This window comes from Euleptes europaea, chromosome 1 (genome assembly GCF_029931775.1).
Source record: "Euleptes europaea isolate rEulEur1 chromosome 1, rEulEur1.hap1, whole genome shotgun sequence".
Lineage (NCBI taxonomy): Eukaryota > Metazoa > Chordata > Lepidosauria > Squamata > Sphaerodactylidae > Euleptes > Euleptes europaea.
This window is the reverse complement of record NC_079312.1, coordinates 73,380,540-73,394,071: the sequence shown is the minus strand read 5'-3', so window position 1 is coordinate 73,394,071 and position 13,532 is coordinate 73,380,540. Positions and strand designations below refer to the sequence as shown.

The 13,532-nt window shown below is 40.9% G+C and overlaps 1 protein-coding gene across 3 annotated transcripts in view; it reads left to right on the top strand.

Moving 5' to 3' along the window:
- The window catches only part of DOCK3 (dedicator of cytokinesis 3), a 209,864-nt gene that overhangs the window by 145,293 nt on the left and 51,039 nt on the right, over nucleotides 1-13,532 (top strand). For all 3 annotated transcript variants that reach the window (XM_056855260.1, XM_056855269.1, XM_056855252.1), the window contains exons 27-33: nucleotides 139-237; nucleotides 1,642-1,736; nucleotides 4,002-4,077; nucleotides 5,903-6,003; nucleotides 6,207-6,265; nucleotides 9,082-9,230; nucleotides 10,081-10,166. In XM_056855260.1, coding sequence (XP_056711238.1) covers nucleotides 139-237; nucleotides 1,642-1,736; nucleotides 4,002-4,077; nucleotides 5,903-6,003; nucleotides 6,207-6,265; nucleotides 9,082-9,230; nucleotides 10,081-10,166 — 665 coding nt within the window. The remainder of the gene's footprint in view (nucleotides 1-138; nucleotides 238-1,641; nucleotides 1,737-4,001; nucleotides 4,078-5,902; nucleotides 6,004-6,206; nucleotides 6,266-9,081; nucleotides 9,231-10,080; nucleotides 10,167-13,532) is intronic.

The following is a 13,532-nucleotide window of genomic DNA, read 5'->3' as shown; positions in this document are numbered from 1 at the left end:
CCAAACATATGTTTTCCTTTCATTAAGAGTTGGAACATTTTCAAACCCTCTTCCTTTTCCCTCTACCCTAAAATTTGGTTTTACATGAACTGTGCATGTGATCATTCTACTGAAATAGTTCTTCATTGGAATTGGCAGGGAGAGTATGTGTCCTGTCTTTTATCTCTACTTCGTCAAATGTCGGACACTCATTTCCAACATTTACTGGACAATTTCCAGAGCAAGGATGAGCTAAAGGTGAGATAGAAAAAGCAGATTTGGAATTATATTTCATACCTATATATTGGATCTATAGTACATTTCCTTTCCATCAGAGTGCTGAAATTTATCTCCATATGGTGAAAATTCCCTGTACCTGTAATATTTACAAATACTTGCCACACAAATAATCTCAAATCATATTTAACTGTGGAGGCTTACCAGGTAAGTTCTTGACTATATTATTACTCAGATGGGTTCACACCATAAGGAAACCTTGGAGTCATTATAACATGTGCACTTGTCTTCATGTTCAAGTATATATAAATGCAAATCTATCTTATGTCATTTGTTTTAGGGTCAAACTAGATGTGATGGTGGGAGATCTATTAATGGGGGACAAGCAAGATTGACATATTTTAAATAATTATGTGGTGGGTTTTCAGGCTTACAAGCAACTGGGAGGGGAAATGTAGATCAGGGCCATAACATGCAATGTAAATTACACATACACAGATCTAGTGAGAAACATTCAAACTCCATATGATTTTCCCTAGAGGGCACATAACAGCTTTAGGAGGATTCAGTAGAATGGTGCTGGGAGAAAAGTTACAACCCCCACCCCCAACCACCACCACATGCCACTGACCTGATCCAAATTTGAGAGGGGGCACAGTGCAATTAACACTATATGTTTTAAGCATATGTCAGTTAGCAATTAAATGACTGGTGGTACAGTCTTAAGCAGAGTTATGCACTGCTAAGCCCCCGTTGACTTAAAAGGAGGTAACTTTGCACCTTTTGGAGGGAGGCATGTTTCTGCAGATGTACTTAATTTCTTCCTCTCTACACTATTTCAGTGATGGCTTACCTATTGTTAAGTCTGTCATAAGTCAACTCCATGGTACATGACAGTACCATTCTAATGTGTACCAGAGAGAATACGTGACCTCCAGAGTCCTGGTTTTGTGTCTAGTATTTTTTGTGCGTGTTTGTGCCATCAAGTCACAGCTGACTTATGGTGACCCAGTAGGATTTTCAAGGCGAGAGATGTTTGGAGATGGTTTGCCATGGCCTGCCTCTGAGTCACGGCCCTGCTATTCTTTGAAGGTTACCCATCCAAATACTAACCAGGGCCAACCTTGCTTAGCTTATAAAATTTACAGGTTTCCATGCAGTAATGGAAGATAAGTAGCATTACAGGTTTGACTTTATGAAGCAGCCAAGCCTACAGACTGTCCTCCTCCTGTGCAGAAATCCCATAAATAGCTGCTATCCTATAGGCTGGCCATCATGTGCAACACACATCTGCTACATAGCAATGACACAGAAATGAAATAAGGAAGATATGTTTAATTTATATTTGCTTCAGTAAGCAGGATGTGTATGTCTACTATGTATCAGTAACCGCTCGTTTTCCTTCTTTTCCTTCTTTTCCGCTAGGAATTCCTATTGAAAATTTTCTGTGTATTTCGGAACTTGATGAAAATGAGTGTCTTTCCTCGAGATTGGATGGTGATGAGGTTGCTCACCAGCAAGTAAGTATAGACTCAGTATAGTACACTCCCGAGATTTTTTTCCTGAGGATGATGTGCTTTGTATATTCATGGTTTTTTTTTTTAATCCAAAATTCAAGATGTTGGTTCAACTTCAAAATGTGCATGTTTATGTGTGATTGTGTTTGGGGCACAGTTTCAAGTGTTACCAGGATCTGAAGTAAGACCAGAAATAAAATTCTCTCCCAAGGGGCATGGGCAGCGCAGTTCTGAGGCCCAGGATTTCACTGCGACAACTACAAAGCTGCTGGACCACTCCCTAAGGGGAGACTTATAGAGCAGCCAAAGGGAAAATGGAGGGCTTACAAAAAAATTTTACTTGTTTAAACTGCCATCATGCTGTTGTGGAGCAGCAGCGCAGTGGCAGTTCCCTGCCACATGTGGGGCAATGGCGGGGCCCTGATGGACAAGGCACCCACAGCCAATGAGAGGGCCAGAGGTACAGGGGTGGAGTGGGGCAGCAGACTCAGACTCAGGGAAGAGAGGGGCAGGGATAGGCGGATGAGGTGTCAGTCTGTGTTCTGCTCCTCCCACCCTTAAAGGGGGCATGGAAGGAATGGGAGTCTCCCGGAGGGAGCTGGAGATCCCTGGGATGGCAGATTATTTCCTAACAGCAAAGATCAGTTCCTCCGGAGACCATGGCTGCTTTGGTGGGTGGATTCTATGGTAACGCAGCGCTTTCTGAGCATCCAGCCAACTGAGAACATTGAAGGAGCTGTACAGATGGCTGTTCCCTCCAAGGACCATTCTCCTATGAACCCAAGTCAGTGAGGTGGGTTCTCCTAGCTCTGAGGGCACAGGGCCCCAGAATGGAAAGGAGGCAGCTGTAAAGCGGCAGACCACCCATTTGGAAGGAGTTTATCATTAGGGTGGCATTTTATCCAACATGGCAAGCCAGAAGCATGCCTCGCATTATGGGTGTGACCCTGATCCCTTTTGCAAATGGCCTCCTATGAAGGCCTGTCTTTGCTGCTTTATCTCACTCTGGCTTTTCATTAGCATACCGAAATGGAACCAAGTTCCATGGGAACTGAGGAGCTGCTTGGCCCCTCCAGGCCTCCATATTGCTAGACCCCTTGAAATTGTCCAGGTTAGCTTCCCATTGCTGAAAGAGAGCCTTTCAATGCTTAAGGTGACTGGGAGCCTTTCCTGGCTGTTCCTCCCTCTTCACCCCTCCCCCCAATTCTCTGCACTCCCACCCAGCTCAGAGGACCCATAGAGGTCCTTCTCAGTATGCTAGTCGTGTCTACCTGCCCTTGATCTGAGCTTTCCTGTCCCTCTGCTCAGTGGCCCAGGCCCCTATACCACTGCTTTGTCTGCACTGACAACACCCCGGGAGCCTGGCACTCCAAGGTCTGCCCATGCAGAAGGGCCACCATCATTTGACTGAAGAGCACCATTCACTCCGCAGGCAGCTTTCAGCATCTATAGTGCCAATAAGGCTCCTTCTCCTCCCCCCACACACAACAACAACAACCCCCCCCCACACACACACACAGAGTAAAAAAACACAGTTGATTTTTTTCAGTGCACTTTATTGGGGGTGGCTGCTGTGGCAATGGATCTTGAAGCTCTCACTCTACCTCTGTGTCTCTTGAGAGAAAACAGCCGGGACTCTATGGGTGCATAGCTTCTGCATACCCTGGACACATTCGAAAGGTGGGCTTGTTCTGCGGGCAAGGCGTTGGGTGAAACAGTGGGTCAGTGGTTTGAGCTGGAGTTTTCCCAGTTGGATCACAACCTGAAGCATACAAGAACACGTACGAGCACAACCGTAACAAGAGGCCGAGGGCTTCTTGTTGGGTGCAGATGGGTCCCTTTGAGGTCTCCAGAGGGTCCAGTCGTCAGCCTTTGAGGGGGGGGTGCATCAGCACCACAGGCCCTCCCCCCAGCTTCAGACTCATGACATCCAAGTCTCTATCACCTATCTACAGCTCCTGTGAACGCCAGCAGTAACAGATGGGTCCTCCTCAGCATGCACTTCATGGGAGGGGGGGTGTTCTCCTGCAAAGGAATGAGTGTTTTCAAAGACATGATTTAAATAGCAATGTCTTATCTATCTCTGATGATATTGCATCATCTCTGATGATACTGTTTAAAATCTTTCATGATGAAATAATGATAAAAGGTGTTATTATCAGTTGTCATTAAATTTGTAAGAAGAGGTAGAACATACTTTGAATTGCAGATTGCATTAATGCATAATGTGTATACAAGCATGCAACATGGTTTCTTCTGTTATTGCAGTATAATAGTTACAACTGTCCAATATCTGTCCCCTGCGCTACATAAGAACTTCACAGAAACAGATTTTGATTTTAAGGTAAGGAAAATATTAATAGACTCTTAAAATAGCATCTGCTTTCATAAACAGTATGGATTTTAAATATTTGTGTATTTCTTTGTTATCAAATTGTTAAATGACAATATGATAAAAGCATCGCTCTATCAAGTCGGTGAAGCAAGATCGAAATTCCAGCAAGAGAGATATTAATAGGAAAATGTGCTAATGCTAAGTGCATGGGCACTATTCTAGTTTCTAGTATCTAGGAAGAAAATAGATTCCTTTGAAATGTGGTGTTGGAGGAGAGTGTTACGGATTCCGTGGACTGCCAAAAAAACAAATCAGTGGGTTATAGATCAAATCAAGCCTGAACTTACCCTAGAAGCTAAAATGACTAAACTGAGGCTATCGTATTTTGGTCACATCATGAGACGACAAGAGTCACCGGAAAAGACCGTCATGCTAGGAAAAGTTGAGGGCAGCAGTAAAAGAGGAAGACCCAACAAGAGATGGATTGACTCAATAAAGGAAGCCACAGCCTTCAATTTGCAAGATCTGAGCAAGGCTGTCAAAGATAGGACATTTTGGAGGACTTTCATTCATAGGGTCGCCATGAGTCGGAAGCGACTTGACCGCACTTAACACACACACAGTATCTATCTGAAATTGGATGTAAAGAGGATGTAGAGTCTTTCCTCTACAGATACAGATTACCATATTCTGTTGTATTTAGTATATATCATTTTTAGATCTGTTTAACAATAGTAATTGTTGAGCTTAACGTTAATAACGTAAGTAGAACCTGTTGGATCAGACCAGTGGTCCATCTAGCCAATCATATGGTTTCACATAGTGGCCAGACAATTACCCAGAAGGGCCAAACAAACAGAGCACAGAGGCCATGGCCTTCCCCTGATGCTGCCTCTTGGCACTGATATTCAGAGAATTGCTGCTTCTGTATATGGAAGTTAGTCACCAATGCTAGTAGCCATTGATGGATCTATCTTCCATAACTGCACATTTGGGATGGAATCATGTTAAAAATGGCATGCGGAATAGGAACCATTTTTTTGATTTCACCTCCATCACCCCAGTGAATGGGTGATCTGGACAGTCTGCCAATCACTGCTCGGAGAATCCCCTTGTGACCACCACTGCTGAATCGTTGCACAGATTGATCTAATCCAACCGTGTGATTCTCTGCTTTGGTTGTGAAATGGCTACTCGGTCCAGTTAACATTGAAGAATTCCACCGTGGGGCTGGTGATGCAGTTCATTAAAAACACTACAGCCAGTTACAAAGCAGTATTTGCAGGGGGCAAAGGGGAAGGACTCACACATGCGCTAATATGGATGCCTTTTTTCACTTACTATCTAGCGATTATCGCTAGAGCACATGCGTGAACAAAACAAAAAAGAGGTGGAAAGCCATGCAGTGACGACATCGGTAACCACTCCCCTATTATTTCAGAGGCTGTGCATTTTTGCTGCTGATGCATAATTGTACTCCAAGTACTCTGTGAATTTCTTTGGGGCAAAAGGCTCTTGTGCATAGTGATTTGAGAATTCGATGGCAAATACTGTGCATCGAGAGAGCAGCTTATCCAATGCAAACAACCCGTGCATGAAGGCCTCTGTCAGATCCATAACACACCATTTTCGTGCATCACTGGAAATATTACTGCATATGATGAGCTCTTACAGAGGCATTTGTAGGCATTTTGTGACTTTTTATTTTCACCTGGTCCCTGTTGGAAGTATGAGTTAATTTCAGGTGTAAAATGTCTTCATGACATGTTTATAGAACATGATATGCATAACAGATAAAACTATTTGTCTTTGTTCATTGTTTTCTGCTTTCTAGGTCTGGAACTCCTATTTCAGTTTATCAGTTTTGTTTATAAACCAGCCCAGTCTCCAGTTGGAAACTGTTACTCCAGCCAAGCGTAAAAAGATTCTGGATAAGTAAGAACATACTCAATGAATTTCCAACCTCAGTTTTTTTTTACTATTTTTTCTTATCTTAGATGGCATAAAATGCAGTATAGTTGTTCCAATATTACTATGGTCGCTTTAAAAACTTGATGTCAGTGCCCAGTTCAATTTAAAATATTGCCTTGCTACATTTCATACATGTAATAGAATAATATCTGTGCCTTCTGTTCCAGATATGGCGATATGCGTATAATGATGGCATACGAACTGTTCAGCATGTGGCAGAATCTTGGTATGACTAGCTTCCAGTTTTCAAGTTTTTTAAAAATGTAATTGTGGAATAGTATGTAGCTGGTAGAGTCTCCTATTCTGGAAAATCTCTTGAGCATCGTTAAGGATCAACAGGCATTACTTCTGCCTGTCCCATAAAACCCATTGAATTTATGCTATGAAGTATAATTTCTCTAAGCTATAATATCTTGTTATATTTTTATAACACATGATCCTATTTTGGGAGTGTCTGTCAAATCTTTAATTTTTATAATATCTCGTGTTGCCAAGAGGGAAACGGTTCTTTCCCACCCACCCCAGGGATTTCAAAAGCAATACACATGCCAATGGTAGAAGGAAAGCAGTTTTATTCTTCACAAGCTACCACCATAAATAGAGAATAATAAAGAGTTATACCCACACCCCTTTCAGCTGCAGGAACCAGAGTGCTTGGCAGTGTTCCGTGGCTTGGTCTGAGCTGAGGTTCCAAAAGAAAAAAAGTAGCCTCCTTAACTTATAGACTATAATGTATGTGTGTTTGTGGGATATTTTAATGCCCAGCCTTGGTAGGAAGTTTGCTCCAAGGCCAAGAGATAAGGCAATTCCCGCAACCCAGTGCCAGTTGTGCAACTCCTCTCCCTCCCAAAAGTCCATTTGCTGAAGAAAAAGATATATTTTCTTGAGAGAAGTCCAGCATCAGTAACCCCTTCCAGCCTGATGCTGTCGCAGGGCAATCTGTGGCACAAAAGGAGAAAACTGGTGGTTCACCACTATCTCCTTGATATCACAATTGTCTTCCACGATATGCCACTACATCTCATAGGGTACTAAAGCATAGACAATTAGCCACTGGGTTTTTTACATGCTCCTTCTTTTAATAGCTAGGTAGAGCAAAGTTACAATCACTGTGGGTTTGTTTTTTTAAAACTTAACTTTGTTCTATTTATTTATTATAAAGAAAGGTATTTGAAAAGCCCAGCATCTAGGAGAATATCTGAAGTATTATGTAGTTTCAAAAGTTATTGAGCTTCAACTAAATATGTTTAAGTCATTTATGTCAACTACATCATAGTGTTAGGAAACAATATTAATCTAGTATACTCACTCATTGCCTCAATCTTAAGACTTGTTACAGTGACATTTTTCATACATGTAATAATCTCTTGTGTTAGGAAAGCAATGCATCTATCATGTTTTAAATTGCAGGTTTACTTAGTAACATTCAGTATATTTGGAAATGTATACCGTATATACCCGTGTATAAGCCGACCCGCGTATAAGCCGAGGTGCCTAATTTCTCCCCAAAAATGGGGGAAAATTAGGCACCCGCGTATAAGCCGAGGGTTGGCTTATAACCCCTCCCCCCCACCCCGCAGGCTTACCTGGGCTCCCGGCAGCAAGCGGCGCGGGCCTGGCGGCGGCAGCGGCACAACCAGGCGAGGGCCGGGGCAGCCTCCCTGCAGCTGCAGAAGGCCGCCCCAGGCTGCCCTCGGCCGCGAGCAGCGGCGGCGCGGCCGGGTGAGGGCCGGGGCAGCCGCCTCAGGCTTTTGGGGCTGAAAAACTCGGGGCTGAAAAACCCCTTTTTTGGGGCTGAAAAACTCGGCTTATACGCGAGTATATACGGTATAACTGTGGCTATAAGATTAGCCTCTCCAGAAAATCAATGAGGGGTATGCACCAAATGCAGTTATTAGCACAATGGCACAAAACTCTGGAATAATAAAAAGATAAATAGAAATTTGAACAATAGGATTTTAAACAGATGGATGGATCTTGGATCAGCATTTCATATCTGCTTTTATATTTCCTGGTAATTTTGTCTGATTTAGTTCTATTACTATTACTAATAACCCTGTTTTTTGTATTCCTAAATGCCTGGTCTCTAAAGTTTACCATATAATTTTATGTAATAGATTCAAATTATTTTTCTCTAATCTATATTCATTCCGACATTTAAACTGACCAAGGTTACTTGTTCCCTCTTTAAGATATTCTGTCTTTTCTCTTGCTGTGTGTGTGTGTACGTACACACACATACTGATATACATGTATGCATATGTGTTTACATGTGGTCACTCACATGCAGTTTCAAAGTCAATCTCTTTGTACTTCATAGCAAGCCAAAACCTCTGATAATAAATTATTTTTATTATATTGCTACAAATCATTTTATCACAAATTTGAAAAATACCTGAAGTCATACCAAAGAGCTGATAATCATTTATTCATAAATGCAGAGGAGGAAAGCAGCTGGCAGAGATTAGGAAATAACTAATTCATCAGGAAGGAGAAGCCTCAATAGCACTTTGGCTCTGCGCATCCTAGCATTGCAATAGTAGATTATATCAAAAGGATCGTCTCAAAAGAGATCTGAAAAATATGGAACCACAACTCAAAAAATATGGGAATGCAATAGGTAGATCACAATATCCGGCAGGGATAATAGCATTGCTACGCCTGCTTTTTTTTGCTAGCGCAGCCTCGCTGTTCTCAATAGGGCAAAATGCCCCAGTTAAAAAATAAAAAGTCGACGAAAGGCTTTTTAAAGCCTTTTGGCGGTCGGAAAACGGCTTTGGAGGTGCTGCGGCAGCGCCTCGGCCACACCGTCCCCAACTGCCAAAAGCTCAGGAATAGGCTATAAGTGGTTAGTCTGGAAAGGGCACAATGTTAACAACCCTTTAAAACCCCAAATATGCTGCTGTTCTTAAAGAAGAAAGAAACACTATCATATGCTGCCTGAGTTGTGAAGATTGAATACTTAAAGTTGGCAGTATGATGGTCAGTAGAAAAAATGCAAACTGAATATCTTGAATAAATACGTATTTTTCTATAACCTAGGTGAACATAAAATTAATTTTATTCCTGGAATGATTGGTCCCTTTCTTGGGGTTACACTGGTCCCACAGCCAGAGGTCCGAAACATCATGATCCCCATTTTTCATGACATGATGGACTGGGAGCAGAGAAAAAATGGCAACTTCAAACAGGTAAAGATATATCAGCAGTTTTTAAAAGATCACTGTTCTCACTCTCACTCTCTTGCTCTTACTTCATCCCTGATTTACAAACAAAAAGCTTTCACATCCACAAAAAGTTTCAGGCAGGTAGCTGTGTTACTCCATAGTAGCAGAACTAAATTCAAGTCTAGTAGCAACTCCAACATCCTGGAAAGGTACCCTGAAAAATTCTGCCAGTCTTTAAGATGCTACTGGACTTGAATTTTGTTCTATATCTAGAGAAAAACAAGCATATTTTTTCTGAAATATTACACAAGTGTCTAACATGTGCACCTAATATAGTCCTCACAATATAAGGCCCATTGTTTCATTGTGACCCCACCAATAATTCGAGGTTTCCTGGGGGTGTTCATAATACCAGTTGCATTTGGCCCTTTCCTAAGTATTTTTGTGCTAGGTATTTTTTACATTATATTGATTTTACAGAAAATCTTTGTGGGGACTACCCCATCCCCAATCAGGAAGGTGGGGGAATGTAAGATTTCAGAAGCAAAACTAGCCCCATTCTACCTTTTATGCTTGTATGGTGGATTGTGATGGCCTTCGGCCACAGACAATAAATTTTATCACCTTTTGCTGCCTTATTCTACCTTGAACAGTGTGACACAAATGTGGCACAATTTTCTAGAAGTTCCATTGTTTCATGAAAACTAAATTAGGTCAATTCTGCCTTGAGAATATTTTCTGTGAGGGCAGAAATCGCCCATCCTTTCATAAAAGCAGAGTATAAGAACCATAAAATGTAATTTTCCCAATCTCGCTAATATTTGGGATTTACAAAGATAACTCCGGGTTTATGGATTATTTCTCTCTGATTAAGGTGGAAGCAGAGTTGATTGATAAATTGGACAGCTTGGTATCAGAAGGAAAAGGAGATGAGAACTATCGGGAGCTTTTCAGTCTGCTGTAAGTTTTGTTCTTAATATTACTGGAAACCTTTTAATAAACCCATGCAAAGATGTTAGCATGATGATTAAAGCAGGCTGCCTTTCTCCAAAAAAGGACTAAAAAGGTACTCAATGCCATAGGATAGATCTCAGTTCAGAAAGAAAATCTGGAAATGATGTCTAGCTTTTTAATATGCAAAATAACATGCTTTGAATGAGAAACAAGTATTAATACTGTTTATATAGTAGTGTACAATGTGTGTATACTAGCACTAGAAAAGTATGCCAGTATTTTTAACGCCCTTTAAGAAATCAATGCAATAACATAAAAACACAGAACAATTCAGTCCTATTTATAGCTGCCTGAAGGAACTGAAGAACAAACTTGAGATATTAGAAACGAGCAGAGCAATCCTGAGGGCTGCCATTGGTGTGGCGATGGCCACCATTATAACTGTGGCGCTACTAGTTCTTTCTTTAAAGGGTTTGGTTAGGCGGCGGCAGGCAGGAAAAAGAGTTAGTAGCTGAGTTCCAGTGGCCACAACCACATCAGTATCTCCAGCAACTACACTGTAGAGTCCAATACAGATGTTGTGGTGAGGCGGTGATGGAGAGGGCAGGCAGAACCAATCAGGCCAGCAGGCACAGGGGCCAAGCCCAGCACCCATCTCAGCCCAGGGGTGAGATGAGTCATAGGCAAGGATGCTGGTTCCAACTGAATGGATGTAATATTAAAACCTAATAAGGACCCACAAGATGTTAGTTCTTATAGACAGATCTCTTTATTAAATTACAAAATATTAGTATTTATACTATCTTTTAGAATTAAACAGATTATAGGTAAATATATCCTGTCCAATAAATCAGGTTTTATTATCTTCTACAAACATAAGAAAAGTCCTAAATTTAGTAGAGTATGTTCAAAATGAGAAGATTAGATCAGCATTTCTTTGGATGCATGAATAAGCCTTTGAAGGGTTGAATATTCATATTTACTGAAATGTTTGGGAGCATTTGGCTTTCGTAAATTTTTCCAAAGTTAGGCAAATATAATCTATTTAAACTCTTCAACCAGAGTCAGCAGGGAGGGTGTGATATCTTCTCTAGTCAACATTTCTAGAGCTGTAAAGCAGGAATGCTCTCTTTCTGCTTTGCTTTTTAATAATATAATAAAGAGACTCACAAAATATAGTCAGTATTAACATTGGCACTTATCACTAAATACATTTATTTGCAGATGACATAGGTTTGCTTTTATCAAATACAGAGAAGTCAAGTATTACATTAGAAAGTTTAATTAATGAATATATGGTGGTTGCTAGGTACAAATTAAACCTGGATAAAACAAAAATTATGCTCTTCAACTTGAACAAACATGAACTTCCTCCTCAAAATTGGTTATCTAAGAGGAAAGCTAATAGTAAGTTTCTTATGTGTTTAGGAATTAAGATTAGTAAACATTGCATGTCCTGACCTGGGTAATCCAGGCTAGCCTGATCTCATCAGATCTTGGATGCTAAGCACAGTTGGCCCTGGTCAGAATTTGGATGAGAAACCACCAAGGAATACCAGGGTTTTGACACAGAGGCAGGCAATGGCAAACCACCTCCGTACGTCTCGTCTTGAAAACCCCATGGTGTCGCTACAAGTCCGCTGTGTCTTGATGGCAAAAAAAAAAAAAAAAAAAAAAAAAAAAGATAACATATAAGAAAGAAATATACAAACTGATAAAGTTAACAGCATTTAGAAACAGGAAGGATGTAAAGCAGATTGAATCAATATGGCATCTAATCATTCAAAAGCTTAGTGAATCTGCTGGTTAGGGTACAATTTATTTTTTGTATATATAGTTGTCTATTTGAATTGTAATTAATTGTAAACATAAAATAAAATTTTAAAAAAGTTTAAAGGGAAAAAGCTCCACAGATCCTCTGGGGGCTAGGGCACACTTGCTCCTGCTGTGTTTGGGAGGGGGCTTCAAAATGTATTGCATTAAAGGGGCATGATTATTGTTTTCACTCTGGAGTATCTTTCCAATATTTATTAGAACAACTTCCCAATGCAATAACAATTTTCCTGGTATTTTATGAAAATACTAATAACACCCTTCCCAACTTTATGAAACAGAATTAAAATGATAATTTTTGAAGTGCCCACCCCTAATAAATAGTATGAATAGTATCCTTAGGTTTTGGCCAACACAAGGCAGGCTATTTTAGGCACCTTGTTATTTTAGGGCAGCCTACACTACCTGCAAATATGCATGAAACACTACTAAAATGACTGCTTCAGAAGGGGGCAATTTGGACATGGTAAGTTGTGAGGGAGAAATGGGACACGAGATCCTTTAACAGGATCTAAGTAGCTTTTTCTCTAAGTAGCTTTTTCCTGTGCAAGGTTCAAAAAGCATGCATAGGAAGTTCTGTATTTTAACTTCAGAAGAATATTTGAATCTCTCATGAGCTATGTCTTCTGAAGGGAATGGCTTCATTCCCTTGATGCTATTAATGACTTTGGGTCTTAGAAAGTGGTGTTAACCTATATGGACACAGATCGGTTTATTTATTAACATTGCATGTAACAAAATGGTGCTTCCAAATCTCAGCCCAGAAAGGTGGTCCAGAAGAATACAATGGTTGATGGTATCGAAAGCTGCTGAATCATCCAGGAGAATCAACATAGTTGCACTCCCTCTATTCATCTCCCAGAGCAGGGCACCACCAGAGTGACCAAGGCTGTTTCAGTCCTTTAACCAGGCCTAGAAACATTGAAAAAGAACTGAAGATTGTGCCTCATCCAGGAAAGCTTGAAATTATCCAGCCACCACCCATTCAATCACCTTGCTCAAGAATGGAACATTTGAGACTGGATGATAGTTATTGAGATCTTCTGGGTCCAGGGTAGGCTTCTTTAGAAGTGGACACCCTACAGGCTTTTCAAAGCTGGGCCAACCATCCCCTCTCTCAAGGAATCATTAACTACCTCTTGGACCCAGTTAGCCTCCCCTGGCAGGTTTAAGTAACCAGGAAGGGGAAGGATCACACAAGCAGGTGGTAGGCCTCAAACGTCCAAGGATCCTGTCAGTAATCTTACAAGGACATTGGATAACATAAATTATTTGGTGTGTATTGCAATGAGGGAACTAATTTAATTGATATGCCTTTTGATCCAGTGGGTTAACGAATTCTTTACTATTTAGACTTTTTGATCAACTGGATCAGTACCCATATTTGCCCTGTATAAGATGCCAGTGCTTGTGTACAGTCCTTCTAGCATGATATGACAGCTGATGGTATTCCATGGATCAAAACAGATGGTCAGATGTAGATGATGTAACTACAGTCATCACACAGAGAAGGCCAATGCAAATTTATTTCTCATAATG